The following is a 26,862-nucleotide window of genomic DNA, read 5'->3' as shown; positions in this document are numbered from 1 at the left end:
GGTGGTGGGGTAAGCATTGTCATAAGGCTGGAACAAGGGACTTCTCCTCTCTACCTTGGATAAATGACTTCAGTCTCTGGAAGAAAGAAGATGCCTCCCCATATTTTACCTTCTGGGACAATCTTACCTTGCTTTCTTTTCCACAAATGGAATAGTAACACTGAAGGTAGAATGAGAACAACCAAAAATATTACAGCCAGCCCACTCAGCAACCCGGTGTGGCGAGTATGGAAGTCTGTTGCAATGTCTGAAAATAGAAGCTGCAGTGAGTCTTGACTTTCAGAAAACAAGCCCAAGATGCTTGGTAGGTTTGTCCACAGTCAGGACCACTATCAAAATAGGAGAGCCAAAGCTCTTGGGCAAACTGTACTTTCTGGTATTAAATGTCAGAAATGGTACCAGAATCTAGTGTTCTGAGGGCTGCCTCAGAATATCCTGAAAGGCTTAGCATCTTGTAGAAGGCTTTGGCATCTTCCCCAGTGAGATATCTAGGAGGAAATGTTCCCTGGAACCAGGATCAGCAAAAGGGAGGCACATTCCCCTGGAGATAAAGCCAAATTCAGGCCCTGAAGCTCATGAGAGTGATTTCTGAGACTCATCAGGGGAGAGGAGCTTTTATACCTGCACAGAGCTGCTGGGAAGAGATAGAGCTGGAATTGTTGCTGACAGGGTTCCAGGCTGTACATGTGTAATTCAGCCCTTGGTTCCCAGGGGTCTGGATGATTTGAAGGACATTGCCCTCTGTTTCCAGGGAACCCCAGCTGTATGACACATTCTTTTCTTCTTTCTCCACAGAGCATGTCAGTGTGACATTACAGGTACCATTCATAGATGTCATTAAACTCTGAGTAATTTTTGGCCTCCCAAGCCGACCTGCAAAGGAAAAACACATGAACCCATTGTGAGCGTACATCATTTCAGAAATTTTGCAAGATGGTTGTTAAATACAGGTGTCATTAAAAATCAAATTATAAAAACATTAAATAAATTATATTAAAAATGAGGATTAAGCTAGTCATGGTGGCACATGCCTATAATCCCAGCACTCAGGAGGCTGAGGCAGGAGGATCATCATGAGTTCATAGCCAGCCTCACTAGGCTACATAGTGAGTTTAAGGATAGCCTGAACTACATAGTAAGACCCTGTCTCAAAACAAAACAAAGCAAAACAAAACAAACAATGAGGATTAAAAACTCATCACCTTTAAACAATTTTTGACATTGTACTATTGCCTGTGCTCTTGAGGAGATTTATGTCTATTGTATTTGTCCGTTGTAATGACACACAAGTGGGAATGTCCTTCCAACTTTGCATGTCTTAAACTCAGCCATAGAGGAGTGTTTATATTACAGAAATTGGCAAATGTTATAAATTTTGGCTTGATTTATTTGTTGATTTTTGTTGTGACTCAAGAAAGCAATGGAAACTACTAATGAGTATTAAACTTAAAAGGATATCATATCTGTGGCCATTACATTGTGAGCAGCAAACAAAAAATTAAGAAATACTTTACCAGTATTTGAAAACCATTACATACATATACTTTGTAAAGAATTTATTTACATCATTAACAAATGAAGTTTGAATATATATGCCTTTGGGTTTTTTTTTTTGTTTTGTTTTTGGTACCGGGGATCAAACTCGGGTCCTTGCACTTGCAAGGCAGGCAGCAGAACCACTGAGCTAAATCCCTGGCCCAACATGCCTTTGTTAAATCACTTTTTTCTATTAGTTAATCAGTATTGATGTTGAATCTACAATAATTGCAACTGCAAACATAGGTTGGTTAGGAATATACATACATATAGATTATATATATATATATATACACACACATTTATGAGCACACACACAAAGACAGTATCAGTGAGTTGAATATTTATCAGCACACTATTGCATATAAAAATCTGAAATTATTTTTGGTTTTGTTTTCTGGTGTATATATGTATTTTAAAGTAAATATGATTAAAAAGCTATAATCTCATTAATAGTCCATTTAAAATTTTTTTCCAAACAAATCAAAAGGTAAAATATAGAAGTTGTAGAAAAATTATATTGCTATATAGTTAAAATGCCAATAGTACAATAAAAAAAGACTATTGAAAACTTCAGGAGGGAAAAGCCAAGTCACCTAATAAAGGCAAACTTATCAGAAAAACTGCAGATTTCTAAAGAAACCCTAAAGGCTAGGAATACATGGAACAATGTATTTTGATCCCTGAAGGAAAATAAATACCAACTTACAGTACTATATCCAGCAAAGCTATTCTTCAAATCAAAGGAGAAATAAAGTCCTCCCAAGATAAAAGTAAACTAAAGAAACTCATGACCACTAAGTCAGCATTGAAGAAGATATTTAAAAGAATCTTACACAAAAGAAAGACTAGATAAGCTATTATTGAGAATTAGGAATGAATCAACATTAGAAAACAAAATGACAAGAATATGTACCTCTTTATAATAACTCTGAATATAAATGGTTTAAACTCCAATTAAAATATGAAAACTGGCTGGGCATGGTGGTGCACATCTGTAACCCCAGCTCTATGGAGGCTGAGGCAGGACAATTGCTGCAAGTTTGAGGTCAGTCTGGGCTACACAGTGGGTTCAGGGCCAGTCTGAACTACAAAGGGAGACCCTGCCTCAAAAAAACCAACCAAATCCCCCCTGCCCTGCCCTGCAAAAAAAAAAAAGAATGGCAGAAAGAATGGCGGATTGGACTAAAAAACAAGATCCACTTCTGTGTTGTGGGCAGGAAACACATCTCACCAGCCAAGAAATATGCAACTGAAAATGAAAGAATGGGAAACAAAATCCCGCGCAAAGGGAATCCGAAAACAAGGAGTAGCTGTGCTCATATCCAGAAAAGCAGGCTTTGACAGAGTTAGAATGACAAAGAAGGCTACTAAATATTAGTAAATGGAAAAATCTACCAAGAAGAGAACAATTGTAAATATATATGCACTGAGCATCAGTGCACCCAATTTCATAAAACAAACACTACTTGACAAAAAGGGATGCATAGTGGGTGACTTCAGTACTCTACTCTCACTAATTGATAGGTCGTTCAGCTACAGAATCAACAAAGAAATATCAATGTTAAATGACACTATAGATCAAATGACTTAAACAGACATCAACAAAGCATTCCACCCAACAACTACAGAATACACGTACTTTTAAGTGGCTCATAGAATGTTCTCCAAAAAGGTCATATTTTAGACTATAATGAAAGCCTTATTGAATACATAAAAACTGAAATTATTTTTTTCATCTTATCAGATCTCAGGGAATAAAACTAGAAATCAATATCAATAGAAACTATAAACACACAAAGATTAAGCAATTCATTTTTGACTGGTCAGTGGATCATTGAAAAAATGGGAAGTTTTCAAACATTATTTGAATCAAATGACAGTGGGAATACAACATTCGAGATACAGTATAGACAGTTCTAAGAGGGATATTGTAGTGATGAGTGCCTACATTAAAAAAAAAAACAAAGCCTTCTCAAATAACCTAATAATGTATCTCAAGCTCTTAGAACAAATCAAAATCAAGCCTAACAGAAGGAAATAATAAAAAAGACTAGATCTGAAATTAATGAAATAGAGACTAAAGACCAATGTACAAGATTTATGAAAGAAAAGGTTGGTTTTTTATTTTTTATTAAAATTTTAAAAGAAGTCTTTGGTACCAGGGATTGAACTCAGGACCTCATGCTTGCCAGGCAGGCTCTGTGCCGCTGAGCTACATCCCTGACAAAGGTTAGTTTTTACAGGATAAATAAGATTGAAAAACTTTAGCCAAACAAACCAAAGGAGAGAAAAAGAAGACTCAGATCAGTATAATTAGACATGAAAAAGGAAATATCATAACAGCCACCACTAAAATCTAGAAGATCATTAGAGAACATTTTGGAAACCTATACTTAAATAAATTGGAGAATCTAGAAGAAATAGATTTCTTCTAAATCTAGACAAAATTTCTAGACACATATGAACTACCAAAGTTGAACCAAGAAGATATAAATTTAAAAAATATGAGAGGTCAATATATTAGAGTAACAAGCAATGAGATTGAAGCAATAGTAAAAAATCTCCTAACAAAAGCCCAGGACCAAATGAGTTGACTATTGAATTTTTGCAGAACATTAAAGAAGGACTAACAGGGAAGAAATGCTTCCAGACTCATTCTATGAGTCCAGTATCACCCTGATATCAAAACCAGAGAAGGATGCAACAAAAAAGAAAACTATAGACCAGTATTCTTGACGAAAATAGATGCAAAAATCCTTAATAAAATACTCAAAAACCTAATCAAGAACACACTAAAAAGATTACATACCACAATCAAATTGGTTTCATTCCAGCGATGCAGTGATGGTTCAACATACAAAAATAAATAAATGTAATACACCACATACACAGAATCAAGAATAAAAATCACAGAAAAAGCCTTTGATAAAATTTAGCACCCTTTCATGATACAAGCCCTGAAGAAACTATGTATTGAAGGATAAGTCCCCAATATAATGAAGGCTTTATGTGATAAACCCATAGGCAGCATCATACCTCATGGGGAAAAACAAAACTTTTCCTCTAAAATCAGGAACAAGGCAAGGTTCTCACTCACCACTCCTATTCACTATGGTGCTTGAGATATTAACTACAGCAATTAGGCAAGAGAAAGAAATAAAAGGGATACAAATAGGAAAGGAATAGGTCATTATCTTTATTTATCAATGATATGATCCTATACTTTGAAGACCCTAAACATGAAACCAAAAGAATTTCAGAACTAATAAAGTCAGCAAAGTACAAGGATATAAAATCAACATTAAAGCTTTTTTATATACACTAATAATTAAGTAGCTGAAAAAGAAATCAGGAAAACAATTTCAGTCCCAATAGCTTAAAAAGTTACTTAGGAATTCACCTAATTAAAGAGTTAAAGACTTGTACAATTAAAATTACAGAATAGTGGAGAAATTAAAGAGGATGCTAGAAGAAGGAAAGTCCTCCCTAACAATGCCATATTACTCTAAGTGAAGTACAAATTCAGTGCAATCCTTATCAACATTTCACTGACATTCTTCACAGAACTGGAAAAAACATTCCTAAAATTCATGCAGAAACACAGAACACCCAGAGTAGCCAAAACAATTCTAAGCAGAAAGAACAAGGCTGGAGGCATCATAATACCTGATGTCAAATTTACAGCAAAGCCATAGGACTAGAACAGTAAGGTAGTGGCACAAAAATAGACACATAAGCCAATGAAACAGAGCAGTGGATACAGAATCAAACCTATGCAACTACAGCCATCTGATTGTGGACAAAGATCAAAATCATTGGAGTAAAGATACCCTTATTAGCAAATGGTTTTGGAAAAACTGTAAATCCACATGTAGAAAATTGGAACTAGCTCCTTATCTCTCACTCTGCGCAAAAATCAATTCAAAATGAGCCAAAGACCTAGGTATAAGACCCCAAATTTTGAAACTAAAAGAAGAAAATATAGGGGAAACATTTAAAGTCAGAGGCACAAGCAAAGATTTCCTAAATAAGACTTGAACAGCAAAACAAACAATAGCAAGTGTCAACAAGTGGAATTACGTCAAAGTAAAAAGTTTCTACGCAGCAATAGAGTTGAAAGCAATAGAGTGAAAAGACAGCCTACAGAATGCGAGAAATATTTGCCAGCTAGCTACTCTTCTGACAGAGGATCAAAATCTAGAAAAGAACTAAAAAACTCAACTCAAAACAAAACAAAACTTGACACCAAAAAATCAAATAACACAGTAAATCAATAAACGGACAAATGAATTGAACAGACACTTCTTAAAAGAAGATTTACAAATGGCCAGAAAGTATATTAAAAAAATTCGCATTTTTATCCATTGGGAAAATGCAAATTAGAACTACAATGAGATTCCATCTTAAGCCAGTCAGAATGTCTATCATCAAGAATACAGAAAACGTTCGATCCCCGGAACCAAAAGAAAAAAAAAAATACAGAAAACAAATGCTGGTGAGGATGTAGGGGGAAAAACAAACTCCTTACACATTGCTGGTGGGAATGTAAATTAGTACAGCTGCTGTGGAAATTAGTGTGGAGGTTTCTTTAAAAATAGAACTGCCATGTATCTACCTACAACATTCTTTGGCACATAGTCAAAGGAATTAAAGTCAGCATACTATATAAGGATATCTGCATACCCATATTTTGGGGACATAATTCAAAATAATCAAGATATAGAAATAGCCTAGGGGCCCAACAACAGATGAGTGGACGAAGAAAATGTGATACACACACACACACACACACACACACACACACACAATGAAGTATTATTCAGACATAAAGAACAAAACTATGTCATTAACTGGAAAATGGTTGGAACTGGAGATGATCATGTTAAACAAAATAAGCTACTCTGAGAAACAATTAGTGCATGCTTCCTCTTATATGTAAAAAAAAAGATTGCGTGTAAGTAGAAGAAAGACTATTGTTAGACAAGAGGGAGGCATTAAAGGAGAGGAGAGAGCTGTAAGAGAGGGTAATGGGGAGATGGATGTGATCAAAATGTGTTATATGCATGTTTGAAAATTCCACGTTGAAACCTATTATTGTGTAAAATTAATAGGTACTAATAGAAATATATTAAAAATGAAAATTGTATTTAAGTTCTAGTAATGGCTAGATCTGACGCTGCCAAAACGTGGTGTGAGGTGTGTGTGTGTTCCGTCATAGGAGATGAGGACATGATCACAATTCTGAATTCCTGACTTGTGCACAGGCCAAGCTGCTGTGATGTGGTTAGGGGCTTCCACTTGCAGCCCTGTGAGGACAAACATAGAGGAGCCTAAAGGAACTGGCATGAGCTTTCTGATTAATACAGAGTCTAGAAAGGCAGGAAAATCAGGGTAAATCAGGGAAACATTTATTTGATTCTGTATGGGAATAAAACGTGGACAGTAGGGAGCTGTAGAGATTTTTTTTCCAAACCACTGGTCCTGGAAGCCTCTTAGCGAGGTTTGCTTTGGCTTGGAATTAGTGGTAACTTGATAACAAACCTTCTAAATAAGCCTGTAGCAGGCATTTGACATATAACAGATAAGTAGCAGGGCCTATACATAGGAATCAGTGAAAAGGGAACCACATTTTGAGTGTGTGTGTGTGTGTGTGTACGTGTGTACCTATGAGTGTATGTGTCTTTAGAAAGCTGATTTACAAAACTGTCATTGCTTGGTATTTACCTTTTTTAAAGAAAGACATTTTTTATTTTTGTGGGTGTCTAGGTGGGGTATAGTGGTGCAGAATAGAATCATTTTATTTTTCTCAGCAAGACTAGAGATGATACTTGCATAAAGCTGCTGGGCAGAGAAGGTCAGAGTCCCAGCTGACAGATCTTGATCCTCCCAAGCCACGAGTGGGGAACCACAGGAGGCCTGGTTCAGAATCCAGGCTCCCCTCTCCTGGGGTTTCATAGTGGTGGAGACGGGACACAGGTTCTCTGGGCTTTGGCTCCTCATTTATAACACCAGGATAACAATTTCCTCCTCACAGGGATGTTGCAAGTTAAAATGAGGCCATCTATATATAAAGATTATGCTCATACCCATTTGTTCATCTATTTATCTGTGCTCATCTGCACATTAATTATCTACGGAAACCACAAACTGGCCTCAGCCACTGACTCTGAGAAGGGAGAGTTACATTTCATTACATTATCTTTTGTTCTGTTTGTGCTGGTATAGCTTAATATGTATAATCTATATTTTAAAAATTAGGCAGAAGAAATCCAGACATGTAGATGCTGTTCAATAAATGTCAGTTCCTTTCAGTACAGATTTTATTGTGTTGACTATTTGACTTTCTCTAAGACTTCCCAGTGTCTGTCTTAATTGTAGGCTGTGTGTTCCTCCTGGAGATTGAGTAGAAAAGATTAAATATATAAAGGAATGAAAATGAACCTCAATATTTTCTAAGGGTTTATACTTGGGTGTGCTTCGCTGTGGCCAATTTGGAACCTTCTTCATTTGGGAAGTCCTTCCTAACCAGAATTTTTTAAAGGAGCTAATGATTAAAAAGTTAACAATGATTACTAGTTATTAGGCATTTACTTTGAGGCATGCAGTGTACTAGGGATTCAACTACTATTATCTCATTCAATCCCAGCATTATAACCAGAGAGGTTAAATAACTTGCTAAAGATCACACAGCTAGCGAAGTCTAATTCCAACACTAATGCTCTTTCCCCTATGCCTTCCATTGAGATATAACCTAATATAATTATCCAGTATTAACTGAACACTTACAATCACCAGACACTATGGAACCTGGGGATATTATGATTCATTCTTTTTTTTTTTATTCAGCAAATACTTCCTGGGCATCCATTATGTGCCTGACATACAGGTGCTGGGAATACAATGACGAACTTAATATACAATGTCCTTGCCTTTAAGAAACTTTCATTTTAGTACCTGAATTGCATCTATAACAACATGAATTATCCACATTTCTTTGTTTTTGTCTTACATGGGCAGATGGACATTAAAATCCTTGAGAAATAGCCCAGAGGTTCTCTATGTTAGAAAATAACGCTGCCTAAAATAAATATAATGTGAGTCACTTAAGTAATTTAAAATTTTCTAATAACCACATTAAAATAGTGAAAATAAGCAGATAATATGAATTTTAATATAATACATTTTATCTAATCTGTTATATCCAAAATGCCATTTCAACCTGTAACCAATGCAAAGATAATTAATAGGATATTTTACATTCTTTTTAATTTTTCTTTTCTTTCTTTTTTGGTGTTAAGACTTCAAAATTTGGCGTGTATTTTGCACTTACACCATATCTTAATTTGGACTGACCACATTGTGTTTGCTGAGGAGCCACAAATGGCTGGTAGTGATCATATGGGACAGGTTCTAGATTACTGCTTTGCAAACTTTAGCACATGTAAAAATAATCCAGGGACAATGTGGAACACAGATTCCTGGGGTGGATTGGGAGTGGGACCTGAGATTTGCTTTTCCAAACAGCTCACATATCATGCTAATATGGCTAGTCCTTAGGTTGTACTTTTAAAAGTATTTCATAACACGTTCTGGTGAATATAATGATGATAATAAATAGCTACATTTTACCCTTAAAAAGAACTTTGCAATAACTACTAGAGAAACTCAGATTAAAGCTTAAATGAAATATTGCTACACATTCATCAAAATGGTCAAAATTAAAAATACTGAATGCTAGTGAGGGCCTGGAGAAACTAAAGCACACATGCATTTCTTGTGGGTATGTCAAATAGTTTGGCAGTTTCTTTTAAAACTAAAACTGAAAAAAAACCCAACTAAAACTGGATTTACTATCTGATTTCATTCATGGGCATTTATCCCAAGAAATTAAAATTTATCTCATGCAGAAACTTGTACATAAATATTCATAGCAGTTTTATTTATAATAGCTTCAAACAGGAAGTGACAAGTATGTCCTTAAATAGGTGAATGGATAAATGAACTATATCTGCACCATAGGATACTATCCAGCAGTTACAAGTATAAACTATTGACACATGCAATACTTTGGCTGAATCTCAAATTATGAGGAGTAAAAAATCTTAAAAGAATATATTATGTACTACATGATTCCATCTACATAACATTTGTGAAATAACATAATTATAGATATGAATAGATTAGTATTTCTGGGTGAATGAGGGGGAAAAAGGAAATAATGCATGTGGCCATAAAAGAATAGCAAAAAGGAGTCTTGGGATTGTACAGTTAATGATCTTGATTGTAGTAGTATTTATACAGAACTACAGATATGATTAAGCTCTATAAGACTACACACACATGCTCACACATAAATGAGTTCATGAATAACTGGTGAATTTTAATTAAAATCTATAAATTTTCTGTTTTTAATACTGTGTTATAGTTACACAAGATGTTAACACTGGGTAAAGGATACACAGAACCTGGCTTTACATTTCTTTGAACCATATTACACAGCTGTAATTATTTCAAAATGGAAATTGTTTTCTGAAGAAAACCTACTGAATATACACTATCTCATTAGATCTTCACAGTAACTCTGAGAACTGAGAGTATGATTATTGACATTTTATAAAAAAGGAAAACAAGGCTCAGAGGACAGACTGCTGATGGAAGATCACACAATGAACATGTGGCAAGGCCAGGATGATAACAAGACCACATACTCTTGATAGATATCGATGTCCAGGTATTAAAAATACAGGTGTTCTTTAGATAGCAAATTTAGAAGCAAAAGTAGCAAACAGACCCTCTGTCTTCCCACAACTTACGGTAGACATGAAGGTCGTAGTTCTTTGTGGTGGTGGTGGCGGCGGCGGCGGTGGTGATAGTGATGTCCGCCTTGTATTTTCCTGCATCTTCCATCCTCAGGTCACTAATGATCAGGTTGTAGTTCTCTTGTATGACTGTTATTCGTCCATTATAATTATTGTGGGTTACAATAATGTTGGGTGTTTTTCCTGGTGTAATGACAGCAACAGATGATTCAGAAGTCCAAGCAATGGACTTAACTTGCTGTGATTTTTGGATATTTAAGGGAAAAGTAACTGACTCCCCAAGAATCCCATTCAGGAATGAGTCTGCATCCCTTCCAGCTGCTACCAGCCCTGTGGACACAAATAGAAAATTGTGACCATCTGATTGTCACCATTCACAGTTCCTTGTCTTCCCAGCCTGGAGTCTCCCTGAGGAGACTCTCTTCTACAGAGACAGTTCGTCCAATTTCTTGGGGATATTACCCTGCCCCCCTTTTTACAGTCTGCTCTGTATATATTTCATATGTTATGATGACTAAATTTTCTAATGTATTCGCAATAAAAAAAACCCAAGTTTCTCAGTGATTTTCTTTTTTCTTTTTCTTACTTATTTATTTTTGTTAAATTATTTTATTGGTACATTTTAGGTATACAACACAATTACATTTCGCATTGGGAACTTGTACCTTTACATGATGCATCTTGGTTCTTATTTTTTCCCCATTCCTAGCCCTCCCTTCACGCCCTCCACCCTTCCCTATTTACAAAGACTTTATTTCCATTTTTTCCATTTCTCATCATTTTTCCTTTCCCTTCTTTCCTTTCCCCTGCCCCTCCCACTACCCCACCCCTTTGGACCTTTTCTTCCTATTTTGCATTATCGATTATTCATTCTAATCGTTGGTACATTTTAGGTATACAATATAATGACATTCAACATTGGAAATTTGCACCTTTACATAATCTCTCTTGGTTCTTATTTTTCACCCTTGCCCAGCTCTCCCTTCAACCCCTCCATTCCACCTTATTTACAAAGATTTTGTTCCTATTTCTCCATTTTCTCATATTAATCCCATTCCCTTCTTTCCTTTCCCCTACCCCTCCCACTTCCTTCCCCTTTGCCCCTTTTCTTCCTATTTCACATTACCTATTTTACATTTTAGTCTTTATTTACACTTTCAGTTTCTCACACCAGAGAAACTATTCGGTATTTATACATGTGTGTCCTATTTATTTCACTTAAGAGTATCGCCTCAATGTGCATCCACTTAGCTATAAATGACTGTAATTTCTCATTTTTTATGGCTGAGTAGTACTCCATTTTATAAAAAACCCACATTTTCTTTATCCAGTCTCCAGTTGACGGGCATTTGGGGTGTTTCCAAGTTTTAGCTATCACAAACTGTGCTGCTATGAACATGGGTGCACATTTGTCACTGTAGTATGATTCTTTTAATTCTTTGGGGAAGATACTCAGCAGGGGAATAGCGGGGTCAAATGGGACTCCCAGTCCTAGCTCTTTGAGGTATCTCCATACTGATTACCACAGTGGTTGCACGAGTCTACACTCCCACCAGCAGTGGAGCAGTCTTCCTCTTTCCCCACAGCCCTGCCAGCATTTGTTATTGGTTGATTTCATGATAGCAGCCGTTCTTTCTGGAGTGAGGTGGAATCTCAGCATTGTTTTCATTTGCATCTCTCGAATGACCAGTGATATTGAACATTTTTTCATGTATTTATTTGCTATTTCTAGTTCTTTGTCTGAGAAATGTCTGTTCATTTCAGATGCCCATTTTTGGAGTGGGTCTTTAAATTTGGGAGGTCTGATCTTTTTAAGTTCTTTATAGATTCGAGATAGTAGACCTTTGTCTGAGGAAAAGCAGATGAAGATTTTTTCCCACATTGTGGATTGTCTCTTCACACTATTGGTGGTTTCTCTTGCTGTGCAGAAGCTTTTTAATAAGAAGAGATCCCACTTGTTGATTGTGCTATTTCACGGGCAACTGAGGTTTTGTTCATAAAATCTTTTCCTATACCAATGTCTTCAAGAGTTCTACCTAAGCTCTGTTCCAACTGGTTCAGAGTTTCTATTTTAATATTTAGATCTTTAATCCATTTCAATTTTAGTTTAGTGCATGGTGAAAGATATAGGTCTAGTTTTAATCTTTGGCAAGTTGAAATCCAATTTTTCCAGCACCATTTATTAAAGAGGCTATCTTTCCTCCAGTGAGGGTGTTTGGCTCCTTTATTGAAGAAGAGATGGCTGAGTGTGTCTGGCGTTGTTTCTGCATCTTCTAATCTGTTCCACTGGTCCTCAGGTCTGTTTCTTTGGCAATACCACACTGTTTTTATCACAGTAGCTTTGTAGTATAGTTGCAGGTTGGGGGTTGTGATACCCCGTGCCATGTCTCTGTTACCTAGAATTGCTTTGGCTATTCTAGGTCTCTTCTTGTTCCAAATGAATTTTTGGATTGTTTTCTCAAGGTCCGTGAAGTATGCTGCTGGGATCTCAGTTGGAATTGCATTGAATCTAGATAGCAGTTTTGGAAGTATGGCCATTTTCACTATATTAATCCTTCCTACTCAGGAGCAGGGGATGTCTGTCCATTTTCTGATATCATCTTCAATCTCTCTTTTCAGAGTGCCATAGTTTTCAGAGAAGAGGGCTCTGATTTCTTTTGTTAGGTTGATTCCTAGGTATTTCAGTTTTTTGGATGCTATTGTGCAAGGAATTATTTTCCCTATTTCTCTCTCAGTGAGTCTGTCATTGGTGTAGAGGAAAGCTATTGATTTTTATGTGTTGACCTTGTAACCAGCTACTTGACTGAATTTGATTATTAAGTCTAGAAGACTTTTGGTGGAGTTCTTGGGGTTTTCTATATAGAGTATTATGTCATCTGCAAATAATGACAATTTGACTTCTTCATTTCCTATCTTTATTCCTTTTATTTCTTTCTCTTGTCTAATTGCTGTGGCTAATGTTTCCAAAACTATATTGAACAAGAGTGGTGACAGTGGACATCCTTGTCTTGTTCTTGATTTTAGTGTGAAGGAGTTCAGTTTTTGACCATTTAGTATGATATTGGCTGTTGGTTTTTCCTAGATGGCTTTTATCAGTTTGAGGTAGAGGCCATCTATTCCAATTTTTTCTAGGGTTTTTATCATAAATGCAAGTTGGATTTTGTCAAATGCTTTTTCTGCGTCTATGGAGATAATCATATGGTTTTTGTCCTTGGCTTATTGATATAGTGTATTACATTGATTGATTTGCACATGTTGAACCATACATGCATCCCTGGGATGAATCTCACTTGATCAGGGTGTATGATCTTCTTGATGATCTTCTGCATTCTATGTGCCAGTATCTTATTAAGGATTTTTGCACCTGTGTTCATTAGTGAGATTGGCCTATAGTTCTCTTTTTCGATTGGGTCTTTCTCTGCTTTGGGGATCAGAGTGGTGCTTGGTTCCAGGAATGAATTTGGGAGTATTGCTTTCCTTTCAATTTCATTGAAGAGTTGAAACAGTAGTGGCAGCAGTTCCTCTCTAAATGTCTTGTAGAATTCAGCAGTGAAGCCATCAGGGCCTGGGCTTTTCTTAGTTGATAAGTTTTTAATTATGTTTTCAATTTCATTCATTGATATTGGGTTGTTCAGAATTTTTAGGTCTTCTTCGTTCAACTTTGGTAATTCATATGTATCTAGGAATCTGTCCATTTCTTCTGTGTTGTCCCTCTTATTGGCATATAGGTTCTGGAAGTAGGTATTGATGATGCTCTGGTTTTCTGTTGGGTCTGTTGTAATTTCACCCTTTTCATTCCTAACTGCATGGATTTGGGTCTTTTCTTTCCTTTTTATGATAAGGTTGGCTAAGGGTTTGTCAATTTTGTTTATTCTTTTGAAGAAACAACTGTTGACTTCATTGATTTTTTTTATCATTTTCTTAGTCTGTATTGCATTGATTTCTCCTCTGATCTTTATAATTTCCTCCCTTGTATGAGCTTTGGGCTTGTCGTGCTCTTCTTTTTCTAGAAGCTTGAAGTTCAGCATCAAGTTGTTTAATTGGGCTCGTTCTGTTTTCCTAATATGTGTATTCACTGCTATGAATTTCCCTCATAAGACTGCTTTCATTGTGTTCCATAGATTCTGATATGTTGTATTGTCATTGTCATTTAATAGAAGGAACTGTCTGATTTCTTCTTTAATTTCCTCTGTGACCCATTGGTTATTCAGAAGTGTGTTGTTCAATTTCCACCTGTTTATGAAATTCTTCCAGTTTCTTTTGCTATGGATCTCCAATTTCTTTGCACTATGGTCTGATAATATACAGGGGATAACTTCACTTCCTTTGCACTTACTTAAACATGTTCTATGTGTGAGTATGTGGTCTACTTTGGAGAATGACCCATGTGCAGCTGAGAAGAATGTGTATTCTGATTTTGTGGGGTGGAAGAGTCTGTAAACATCTGTTAAGTTCATTTGTTCAAGAGTTCGATTGAGTTCTAGTATTTCATTACTAATTTTTTGTCTAGTTGACCCATCTATTTGTAATAGTGGGGTGTTGAGGTCCCCCACTACAATTGTATTAGTGCATATGTGACTTTTCATGTCTGTTAGTATTTGTTTTATATAATTGGGTGCACTAGTGTTTGGTGCATAGATATTTATGATTGTCATCTCTTCCTGTTGGATTGTTCCCTTTACAAGGATGTAGTGTCCTTCTTCATCTGTCTTAATCAGTGTTGGTTTGAAATCTACTTGATCTGCAAAGAGGATAGCTACTCCTGCTTTTGTTCACGTTCCCGTCGCATGGAGTATTGTTTTCCACCCTTTCACTTTCAGTCTATGAGTTTCCTTTTGAATTAAGTGTGTTTCTTGTATGCAGCATATTGTTGGATTTTGCTTCTTGACCCATTCTGCCTGTCTATTTCTTTTGACTGGTGAATTGAAACCATTAACATTGATGGTTATAACTGAAACGTATTGACTTATCATTGCCATGACTTTTTTTTTTGTTGGGTTTTCCCCCTTTACATTTAACTTCTTGTCATGCCAGATGGGTTCATTCTGCTTTGCTTCCTGGGGTTGTGATCCTCAATGTCTGTTCCTAGGATATTGTGTAAAATTCTTTGGAGTGCTGGTTTGGTATTCACGAAGTTCCTAAGGTGCTCTTTGTCATGAAAGAATCTTATTTCTCCATCCATTTTGAAAGATAGTTTTGCAGGGTACATCAATCTGGGTTGGAGGCTGTTTTCTTTTAGGGATTGGAATATGTCTCTCCAAGCTCTTCTTGCTCTGATGGTTTGTGTTGAGAAGTCTGCTGTGATTCTGATGGGCTTTCCTTTGTATGTGATTTGTTTCTTTTCTCTCACTGTTTGGAGAACTTTGTTCTTCTGTTGTGTTTCTGGAATCTAAACAATTATATGCCTATGTGTAGATTTTTTTTGATCAAGGCTATTTGGAGTCCTATATGCCTCACTTATCTGTATGTCAAGCTCTTTTCCCCTGCTTGGGAAGTTTTCTGTCATTACTTCTGTGAAGAGTTTTTTTTATGTCATCTGCACTCTCTCCTGTTTCTTCATTGAGCCCAATCAGTCTTATGTTATTCTTCTTTGCATCATCTAGCAGCTGCTGGATTGATTTCTCATGTTCCCTTATAATTTTGAAGCAATTTTTCTTTTCCTGGTCACTCATTGCAATCTTATCTTCTATATCTGAAATTCTGTCCTCACATTGGCTCATTCTGCTGTGTAGACTTTCAGTGGAGTTTTTCATCCCCTGGAAATCTATTTGCATCTGTTTTATGGATTCCATTTGTTTCTTATGTTGGGATTCCATCATGTTCCTGAGCTCCTCTCTAGATTTATTAATCATGTCTTGCACTAGGAGCACAAATTTCTCCTGTTATCTGAGAAATTATTTCTGATTTCAGTTTTTCCAGATCGCATTTTGCTGCCAGTTCAGTGGGTCCAGGTGGTTGAGTATCAGAGTGTTCCATCTCATTTCCTTTTGGAGTTGCTTTAGGTGATCTGGAAGTCTGGCTTTGAGACTTATTTACATGTTTTCTCATTTCGACTGGGGGAGGGGGCAGGGGGGTGCTGTTGGCGCCCGTGTGGCTCACCTCCTCTCAGCTGGGAGAGGTGGGACAGGGGCCGGGAGCAGCGGTAGGGATGGTGGCCCAGAAGCTCCTTCCTCTGGGCGAGGAGTGGCGGGACAGAAGGTGGCCCAAAAGCCCTTTCCTCTGGGCTGGGAGCAGCGGGAGGGATGGTGGCTGGGAAGCCCTTTCCTCTGGACCAGGAGCAGTGGGACAGCAGCTCAGAAGTGCCTACCTCTGGGCAGAGATCGGTGGGAAAGATGGCGGCCCAAAAGCCCCTTCCTGTGAGCTGGGAGCGGCGGCTCTCATTTATTTTCTAAGGATCCATTTTATTAAAATGCTCACCTAGATATACCACTTCTGAAAGCTTGAAGATATTTGAAAGAAAGGCCATAAACCTCCCCAAGGTCCAAGGTATCAAGTGTATTCCTCTTTCAAGGTCATATAACAGACTGGAGGAAGAGCTTTGGATGACAGCCTGGAATATCTAGGCTGATGGACTCCGTGTTTGTTGAGCATCTACTCTTAACTGTGATACAAGAAGCTGAAGATATAACGGTGAGTAAAAACAGATACAGTTCCTGCCGAACATCCAGTTAAAATAAGGTACCAATGTTGATGGGATAACTACACAGACAAAGAGATGGATACAAAATATGCAAGTACCATGTGCTTTGAAAAAGAAAAGAAGAAAATTTGTTGTCTTGGGAATTCAGGGATCATTTCCTTGTGAAAGTTGAAAGACAAGTACTCAAAATGTAACAGAATAAAAGGGAAGGCTTTTTTTTCTTCTCTGTCACCTTGCAAAGATAAATTAACTGAATATGTACTTGTAAAATGAGATGGAATATAATTATAGGGTATTGTGTCCTCTTATTCCTCCTTCTTCATTATGATGTTATTCTCACTGAGTTTTCCTTAGTGAGAAGCAGTGTTTGCAGTCAGAAAGGGTGATGTTCAAAGAACTCACTAACTGATGTCACACGGACACTGAGGTCAGAAAGGACATCAACCACAAATAGCTAGTTGGGCTATTCTGATGCGCACCAGCTCTATGTATGGCCTGCTCATGTTTTCCCCATAAGTGGGTTCAGGCTGACTCTGAAGTTTATGCAGGGCTTGGCATTCAGAGGGCAAGAGTGAGGACCACTGAGAGGACAAGTCACTTTGAAGTGTCACCAAAAGAAAGGCTTTTTTGATGGTGCTGTCTCACCCATGACAAGGTGCGACTATCTTGCCTTCAGCTCAGTAGCTACTGCACCAGCCCAAGACTGCTGATATAAACCTCTCTCCTCTCAGATTGCTGGAGATTTTTCTTTAGGAGGAGAATCCTAAGCAAGATCTGATGATTTAGTTTGCAGCCTGCAGGCTAAGTATAAGACAAAACATGACAGGGCTCTGAGGGGTGTGTGTGGGGTAGAAGGAAGGGATGGGGGAAAGTAAGGACACTAATATACAAGCATTTATTAAATGCTAACTATGTGTCAGATGCTGTGTTTGGGACACAAGATAAATAGGACATCATTGCAGTCCTAAGGAATTAATAGCCCAAGGAATAATATAGCTGTATATATAATAAATAATACAATGAAGAGTGCCAAATGGAAAGAACAACAGGAACAAACTACTGGGGGTACAGAAAGCTAGGCTAATGCTGCCTTTGGTAATAGCAGTCATACTTTGCCAAAGTCTTTCCATATCAATTCTCCTCCAAATAAACTGTTCTACTGGGTTGATAATGCCTGGTGGAGAAGCACATAGAGGCTCCAGCCTGAGGTCCTTGGGGTCTCAGATAAGGGAGTATGAGCTGGGCAGTGGCAGAGCGCTGAGCTTAGCAGAACCTGAGCTTGGTCTATTGCTCCTCTGCCACCTCAATATTCTTCATACTATTTGAACAAAGGGTCCCACATTTTTATTTTGCACTGGGTCCTGCAAATTTTATTCCCAATCCTGGTTCTGGATCTCCCATGTCTCAAGGCTTTTTTTGAATCAGGCCCTAATGTCCAATTTGGATTGAGTAGGAGGAGGAGACTAAGATGCGGAACTTGTGGTTCTGATGGGTTCTTTCACCAAAGCCCAGGAGTATGGAGCTGTTTGCTAAGGCCGAGAGCTTCTTGGTATCAGAGCAGCCTTACAGCAACAAGCTGTTGGTGTGTGGTGCACTGTCTCATCTCCCATAGCAAGTCACTCAGGAAGTGACACTGGGTTATCAAAGCACAATCAAGCAGTGGGGGTTGTATGTAGGTGATGCAGGAGGAAGTCTTGATTTTGCAGAGAAAAAGCAGAAGGTTTGCACGGGCATAAAATATAGAAAGGTCCTGCTACCTTTAAACACTTCCAGTTGTGCTACAAGAGGAAGCTGCAAAACCATAGCATGCTGTAGAAACCCAGGGCAACTGAAGGTGTGGGTGCCAGGACTTCTACACGTGAACAAGGCAACTTTAATAAAGTAACCTTTATGAGTCTATTTCTTCATCCATAGAATGGAAATAATCACTATATTATGAGCTCTATCTACCTAATATGCAGCACATGAGGTAGTCAGAATAGAAGTGCTTTGTTAATCATCAGAGCAAAATAAATGCTAGTTATTTTGGGGGTTGATGATGATTAATAGGGACATGCCCTTTAAGGCCTTCATAGGCTACCCCTGTGACATGTTGGATGGGCATAAGATTTACAGAACAGAGTGGAGAGAGGTGAAATTGGATATATAAGCTAGGTTTAGACTTGGAATAGGCTTGAGTTTGAGGTATACCCCATGGGCAGAGGGGACCTATTACATTTTTTAAGGATAAGGATCACAATAATGTTTTAGATTTGTGATGATGTAGTAATGATATAGAGAAATAAGAGGAAAGAAAGGCTGGGCAGTAGAGATCATTTATAAAGCTACTGCAGCCATCTGGGCATGGACCAGGGGTTGATAGTGGAATAGAAAGGAAGGGCTGAGCTGAGAGGTGATGAAGAGAAAGGCATGAGGAGGCACTGAATAAAATTCAGATGTTCAACAATGTATCTCGAGATTCTATTTCGTGTCAGTAAAAACCTGGCTGGAATACTGATAAAGTTTATGTTGGAAAGAAGCCAAGGGAAAAGTTTAGTGTTAGAAATACTGACTTTGAGATGACAGTGGACCATGTAAGTAAGCTGTCGGAAGGATGGGAGATAAGGAGCTGTTTGTCGTCAGGGTTGGGGAGAGCTGTGGCAGAATTTGCTAACTCTTTTCCAATATTCTGCCTTTTATCTGTGATAGGATTCCTAATTTTTAGAAGGAAATGTCACAACCCACAATGAAGACTACATTGTCATGCTGTCTCTAAGTGTGGTCACGTCACTCAGCTCAGGCCAACAGGACGAAAGTAACAGTGTTGTATACATCTGCTATGCCTTTAAGAAGAGCAGAATTTGCTTTCTTCATCCTTTCCTTGCTTCTTGCAGGCTGGAAGGCCAAGACAGCTGTATCTCAGATAGATGGAGTGGATCACAGAGAGAAAGCCACGTACTGAGGATGGTGCGTCAGAAAAAAAGATGTCTGGGTCCCTGATGACCTTGTGACCTGGTCTACCAGCTGTGAATTGCCAACTCTGGATTTTTCACACAAGCAAGAAATAAACTTCCCTCTTGCTTACTCTATTCTTACTTCATTGCTTTTGTTACTTACTGTCAAACTGAAATTCAAGCAGTTTGGAAACATCCACAAACAGGAAGCAAATCAAGGGAAAGGAGGGCCGTTTAGGAAGAGTAAGGCAGAAGTCCAAAGCTGAGCCTTGTGAGCAGTGCTCACATCTGCAGAAAAGGCTATATCAAGAGAAACCAGACTGCGACCACAAGAGCAGCACCACAGTGCTCTCAATATTGTGGAACCAAAAAGGAGAGTCTCAGGAAGAGGACTGTAATAAAGGCCTAATGATTCAGAGAGTTCAAGAGGGATGAAAACTAAAAATGGCCCCTATATTTGTCTATTAGGAAGTTGTTAATAGCCTTTGAAAATGTAGAGCCAGCCAGGCCCAGGCACAGTGGCACATGCCTGTAATCCCAGCACTTTGGAAGGCTGAGGCAGAAGGTTTACAAACTCAAGCCCAGCCTGTGTATCTTAGACAGCAAGACCCTGTCTCAGAAAAGAGGGCTGGGAATGTAGTTCGTGTGAAGGTCCTGGGTTCAATCCCCAGTAGTGCAAAACAAACAAAACAAATCAGTCAATCAATCAAACAAAATCTGAAGAATATAGAGCAAATAAGACAATTCAATTGATGGCCAGCATATAGGAAATCAGGGACAGGCTAGGTGGTAAGGAACTGGAGAAGTTTGACAGTAAAAGAAAGATGATGAAATGGAACAGTATTTTGCTTTAAAATAGAGACTGGTGGAGGCAAGCAGAGAGAGATTTCCTTGATGGGCCTGCTTGAGTCTAGGTGCTCCTACTCATGGGTTCTCTGGAGGGCTGTGTTTCCCCCTGGATACAGCAAAGGACTTGAGTCCAATGGCCTGGCCAGTAGCACCATGCATAGTGCAAGAGATGTAAGCCATAAATACTTTTCATGGAACAAAAGGTGGCAGTGAAAGCTAAAGGGTTTCAACCAAAGTAGGGTCCCACCTTCATCTGAAGTAGAGGAGGAAAAGGAAAGGATGAACAGAAGGACAGAGACATTTAGAGGTGTCACTGGGGATGGAGACAGGAGAGAGGTGAGCTGGGAAGGTGGGGGTGCACAGGTTTGAGTCTGGTGAGCCTGTGTTCAATCCTTGACATTTAAGTTGACTACAAGGTGGAATTTAATAATATGTGCCATATGGAATTGTTATGAGGGCACATAAAAGATGCTAAATACGTGATGAACATTTAGAGTAGAAAAGAGAAGATGGAAGACAGTTGTTTTTGATGGCCTTCATCTCTTCAGTAATACAGGAGGTAAAACTATCTACCAAGAGTGAGGAGACCAAGGTTAGACTTGCTAGGAAGTGTAAAGATTAATGGCACATGTTTAGAATCCAGGTATATTTGAACCTGGTAAAATTATCTTGAGAAAAATCATTGAATTCAGTGATTCTCAGTTCCTTATCTCTAAAATATAGATAATTATTCAATGATTTATAAAGATAAAACAAGCTAATTGTTTGGTGGATGTTAATGGTAATTACTACTGTAGGGAACAGGGAAAGAACATTACTAGAACCTCTGCAGTAAGTCCTAGTCTCCTGTGAGCCACGACAGCACAAGGCGAATTACAGGAAAGGTAGAAAAATGAGACTGAGAAGAAGCTGAGCTTTGGGTTTGATCAGTGCTGCTCTGGGCGGCAAAGATGAAAGCCCCCAGCTTACCGCACCTTTTATTCAGTACTCAGTACATGGGGAGAAACAGATGTAGCAAATGACTTGCAGAGCGTTCAGTACATCCGCGTAAACAAGATGGTAACAGTCCAAGAACAATGAGGAACTGAGTAGATGTTTGTTCCTCCCAGGATGTTTTCAGCTCCCAGGATGTTTCTTGTCCTGGAGAATCACAGCATCACTGGATCATTGAGGTCTCAGTTGTGACCGGAGGCCAAAATGGAATTATGTCTTGGAACTCCATAGCTGGGCTGTAGGCAGGAGAACTAGGCTAACCAAATGATTTTTCCCTAAAATTATGTAGCATTGCTCCCACCATACTTCTATTACTTTGATGAATGCAAAACATTTTGAAGTCAGGTATGGTGGTGCACACCTGTAATCCCAGCACTCTGGGTGGGGGGCTGAGAGGCAGGACAATTGCCAGTTCAAGACTAGCCTGGCAATTTAGAAACTTAGAATTTGTCCCCCAAAATTTTAAACATAAACAAAGGCAGTGTACTCCTGGGGTTTGGGGAGCTCCCTCACCTCCTTTCATCACTTTATTATCCTCTAGAAGGAGCTTTTGAACTTGCTGTCCTCCTCTGTTCCTACCATATTTGTCTCTACTGTAATGTTACCTCATCAGAAGATTTTTCTGATCACCATGTCTAAAATAGCACCCCCTACTTCATTGCTGTGCCTTGCTTTACTTTTCTTCATGGCAGTTATCACAACTAAAGGATTGCCCGGGCACATTGATCTATCTTTCAAACTCCCCAAAGCACAACTCTACTATAATATTATCACCAAGAATATAGAGGCTTCTTCTTTTGTCACCACCATTACTCCAACAATTAGGGGATGGTTATTAAATGTTTGTTGAAAAAAATGAATAAACAATGAATAATTTTTTTTTCTGCTACTGATCCAAATCCTTTATGTAGCAATAAAAAAAACCCCCTAAAAACAAGACAGGAACTTGCAGAGCAAAAGAGAAACAGACAGCTAGAGAAAACTCTTCACTGGTCTCTGGGTCTTGTTTTGAAAGGTCAAAGGTTTAAAGTGATTTATAAGAAGGAGCAGTTGGCTCACTGTAACTTCTTTTTATGCCAATATTCTATACTGCCAATATACTATATACAATATACTATATACTATACTGACAATATTCTATACAGTAATCTATATAGATCTATAGAACAAAGACTTATAACATAGTAAAATTATCTTGAACTTGGGGTCAAGAAACACGTTCTAGTCCAGATCTGTTACCAGCTAGCTACATGTCCATAAATATCACTCACCTGCTAAGTCTCAGGCTCCTAGTTGGTAAATGAGATAAAACAGAGATGCTCTACCACTGTGAAGAATCCTGAGGATTCTACCACATTTGAATGCTCTTGATTGTGTATCCTAGTGAAGAAGAATGTGGAGAAGCCAAGGACAGCCTTGCCTGAAGAGCACCTCTGCCTGCCTGGAGGTGAGGCATATGGCTTAGTGATTAAGAACTCAACAGGGCTGGGGATTTAGCTCAGTGGTTTCACCACCTGCTGTGCAAGCACAAGGACCCAAGTTCTATCCCTGGTATCAAAACAACAACAACAACAAAAAAGAACTCAATACCTTGGCATGAATTCGGGCTGTGTTGGGTATTGGACAACAGCTCTGGGGAAAGTTCATACTCTCTTTGTGCCTCAGTTTCCTCAGTTTTAAAATGAAGATCATAGCAACACCAAACTCAGAGAAGTGTTATGAAGGAGGGTTAAATGAGTTAATATTTGCAAACCTCTTAGAAGAGTGTCTGGCATATGCTGAGCACTGAGTGTGTTTGTTATATAAAACAAGCATGCTTTGTTGCAGATATTAAGAGACAATCTGAAGGAAAGAAAAGGTTGGGGTACTAGGGAGAAGTTAGAGGAAGTCTACTCATAAGAAGGCAACTGGGGAAGGCTGTGCTGTTGCTTAGCAGACGCCACCACTCCCAAGCTTCTTCAGCATCTTTCTAACAAGTATTTCTTGTTCTTTTTTTTTGACAGTAGCTAAACTTCTTCCCATTTTCTCCATCCACTGCCTCCAGAGTGAAGTGTGTGTGTGTGTGTGTATGTGATGCTTCCTCCACACTGAAGGCTCAGGAAGGTGATTAGAGGCAGCTTGACCATGTGATGTCCACCCCTAAGTTCGCTATTACTGGTTAAGAGTAAAGGGTTGTTGATAACTGGTCAATTCCAGTGAAGAGATGTAGAAGGCAAAGAGGAAGCAAAGATTGGGCAGCAGAAATACTTGGCCATTCTCTATTGTGATGAAAAGTTCTTGATTACAAGATTCTAAGAAAAAGGAAACTACCAACCCCATAAAATAGAATTCTAATTTCCTATGAAATTTTTACGTTATATCATTATGAGTCCTGTGTTGTGGTTGTTGTTGTTCACTTTTTTTGGCTGTGCTGGGGATTGAACCTAAGGCCTCACATATGTTAAGCAGAAACTCTACCACTGTGGCACATTCTCTGCTCCAGATAGACTCTAGTTTATATCTACTTTATATCTTTATTGAGATTTAGGTGAGTTTGAATCAGTTTCTTTAAAAATACAGAAACAAATACATGCAAAATATCAAGACAGAGATGGGGTATGGCCAGTTATCACTGCTCTCTATTAGCATACACTTGAACACTGAGATAAAAAAGGCAATATGGTACCTAGACATTGCCACCAGCATCAACCTTCCCAACTAAATGCTCATCTTTTCCTGGTTCCACACTGATGAGTCTAGTTGGTTCTAAGCTTTCAGATTCATCCTTCTCCAAGGCCTAAGATAAGTTTGATTCAGGAGTCCTTGAGTAGCCTTTGTGGTGTGGCACTGCCCACGTATCCCATTGGAAGACTCCATTTGCCTTGGTGGTGACCATCTAGATCTCCAGGGCTCTATTCTCTCCTACCAGGGTCATGTGTCATCATCAAGACACAGATGCCAGCTTCTACTTGGAAGCTGGGTTTTTCAGATGATGCCTGTTATCCAAATTTCCCCATACATAATTTATTTCCATTTATATAGCCGGGCTTCTGCCTTTGCGCCCTTTTTGAGTGTCAGTGGTGGTCATCTGCTCAAGTCTCTCCCTAGAACTGAGGTCTTATATTCACCTTGAAGAAGACTCTGCCAGGATATCAGAGCAGCGGAAGCTCTCTCTCTCTCCTCTCTCTCATCAGTACCCTTCTGCAGGCCTGCATGCTTCTTCAGACCTCTAGGATGATAGTGAGGTCCAGTTATGCCTACACAGATGTCCAGATGAGTCCCCTCCCTTCTTGGGATTTTAAGCCTCTTCTATAAGGCCCCATGATGTTCTCTATACCCTACAGGACATCAAGACCATCTTGACACTGGACTTTTGCTTATTTTAAAGTAGCTAATTTAAGTCAACCGAAATCATACAGAAGTGAATGGCCCCTGAATCATGTCCAGAGAGATGGCTTTTTCTTGGATATCCTGCCTTACTGGCCTGCCTATACTTCTATTATTGGTGAGGGTCTACTCACCAGCTCCATACCCCTCTACCATGGCAGTAGAAACAAATGCAGCTTCTACCTGAATAATCCTGTCTTCCTAGGAATAAAGCATCACTGTTTCCTGACAAAAATATAAACATATTAACCGTTCATAGTGGAGCTAATATTTTATTCCACTTCAGCATCAAGGTGAGTGGAAGCAACATGACTCGGCAGTTAAATCTAAGGACAGTGGAGTTTAAATCCTACTTCCTCTACTTCTTCCTAAATGACCTCTGATTTTCTGTGTATCAATGTTCACATCTGCAAATGGGTGTATTAGTATTGTCCATCTCATAGGTGTTATTTAAACAAAATAATAACTGTAGACTCCTTAGGATCATATTAGATATGCAGTGATTGCTCCACACATGGTTATTACTATTATTGATGTGAGGAGAAAAAGAAGCTATTAAAGAAGTAGATACTAGAAATGGTAGGAGAAAAAGAGAATTAAAAGAGCATGAGACAGAACATGTAGAAGGAATGGGTAAGGAGCAAAAGTGGTCAGCTGTGCCACCTTCCATTGCTGAAGTGTGAGTGGCTGGTAGGATACAGTCAGAGTCACAGTGTCTCCAAAGACATGATGAGAAAGTCAAGACAAAGCATATGATGATGAGTCTTGATTCTTCAAAAAAAATTTTCCAACATGGAGCAGTCATGCATTCACACACTCAGACTTCCCCTATGTCCATGATTTTGGGAGGAAAATGGGGATTTCTGCCTCCATCTTTTCACAGCTTCTTAGCTCTTTCAACTCTGAATTCTAGGGAAGTGCAGAAGATCAGTGCTGACTCCTAACCCAATAGCAAATACAAGGAATCATCTCTCTCAAAATTAACAGCAGGAGGAATTTAGGGTATGTTTTTGTACTCAAGAAATGTTTGGGGAATAATGTTCAAGAGGCAAATATATCCATTCTGTGAAGGGAAATGGAATGTGGAAACACTTTACTTCTGTAAATACAAACCTCCAGTCTCCATTTCAGGGATCCCTGACAAAATGAGCATTTAATTCTTGCTTTTCTTCTTAGAACCCTAGAAGCCCACCCTGACTCCTCAAACTTCTACTACCTTCTTGCCTGCTCATGTTCCTTGAACCATCCCAAACAGGATTCCTGCCAAGAAGCTCTGTGCAATAAAGCCAAGGCCCTGCTTAATAAGGCATGAAAAACAAGTGTGAAAAGCAATAATAGATTTAGCTAATACTTGACCACTTGTATATTCAGGTAGTGTGCTAACTGTTGTATGCAAATTATCATTTTGATTCTCAAACTAATCCTATTTTGTTGATAGTTCCTCATTTTGAAGTGAAAGAAACAAAGGGATTAAATAATTTCCCTAGGATCCCAAAGTTAATGAGTGACTGATTGACTTCTAGCTGATTTGACAACCTCGATTTCAGTTTCAGCAGATGGGAAGAGTATATCCTGGAGCTGCCTGCTGTGTTGGCAGATTTAGCCCTTTGAAGGCCATCAAGGAGTTGCAAACAGTTAATGAGAAGGTCAGATGGAGCATAAAGAGCTATAGCTTTGGAATTAGAGAATTAATGTCCATTTCCAGCTCTATCAGTTTTCAGTA

The 26,862-nt window shown here is 38.5% G+C and overlaps 1 protein-coding gene across 2 annotated transcripts in view; it reads right to left on the bottom strand.

The window, feature by feature from the left end:
• Cd84 (CD84 molecule) overlaps nt 1-26,862 on the bottom strand; it is a 34,619-nt gene that overhangs the window by 6,819 nt on the left and 938 nt on the right. The window contains exons 2-4 of one of the 2 annotated variants that reach the window (XM_004858706.4): nt 10,353-10,688; nt 622-873; nt 128-247 (exon numbers count right to left, since the gene is read on the bottom strand). In XM_004858706.4, coding sequence (XP_004858763.1) covers nt 128-247; nt 622-873; nt 10,353-10,688 — 708 coding nt within the window. The remainder of the gene's footprint in view (nt 1-127; nt 248-621; nt 874-10,352; nt 10,689-26,862) is intronic. The other variant, XM_004858707.4, reaches the window with a different exon arrangement.

This window comes from Heterocephalus glaber, unplaced genomic scaffold (assembly GCF_053883595.1).
Source record: "Heterocephalus glaber isolate CG9 unplaced genomic scaffold, H.glaber_assembly_v1.0 deba00001561, whole genome shotgun sequence".
In the NCBI taxonomy this organism is placed as follows: Eukaryota; Metazoa; Chordata; class Mammalia; order Rodentia; family Bathyergidae; genus Heterocephalus; species Heterocephalus glaber.
Note: the sequence above shows the minus strand (reverse complement) of the source record. Positions and strands in the feature narration are given on the sequence as shown.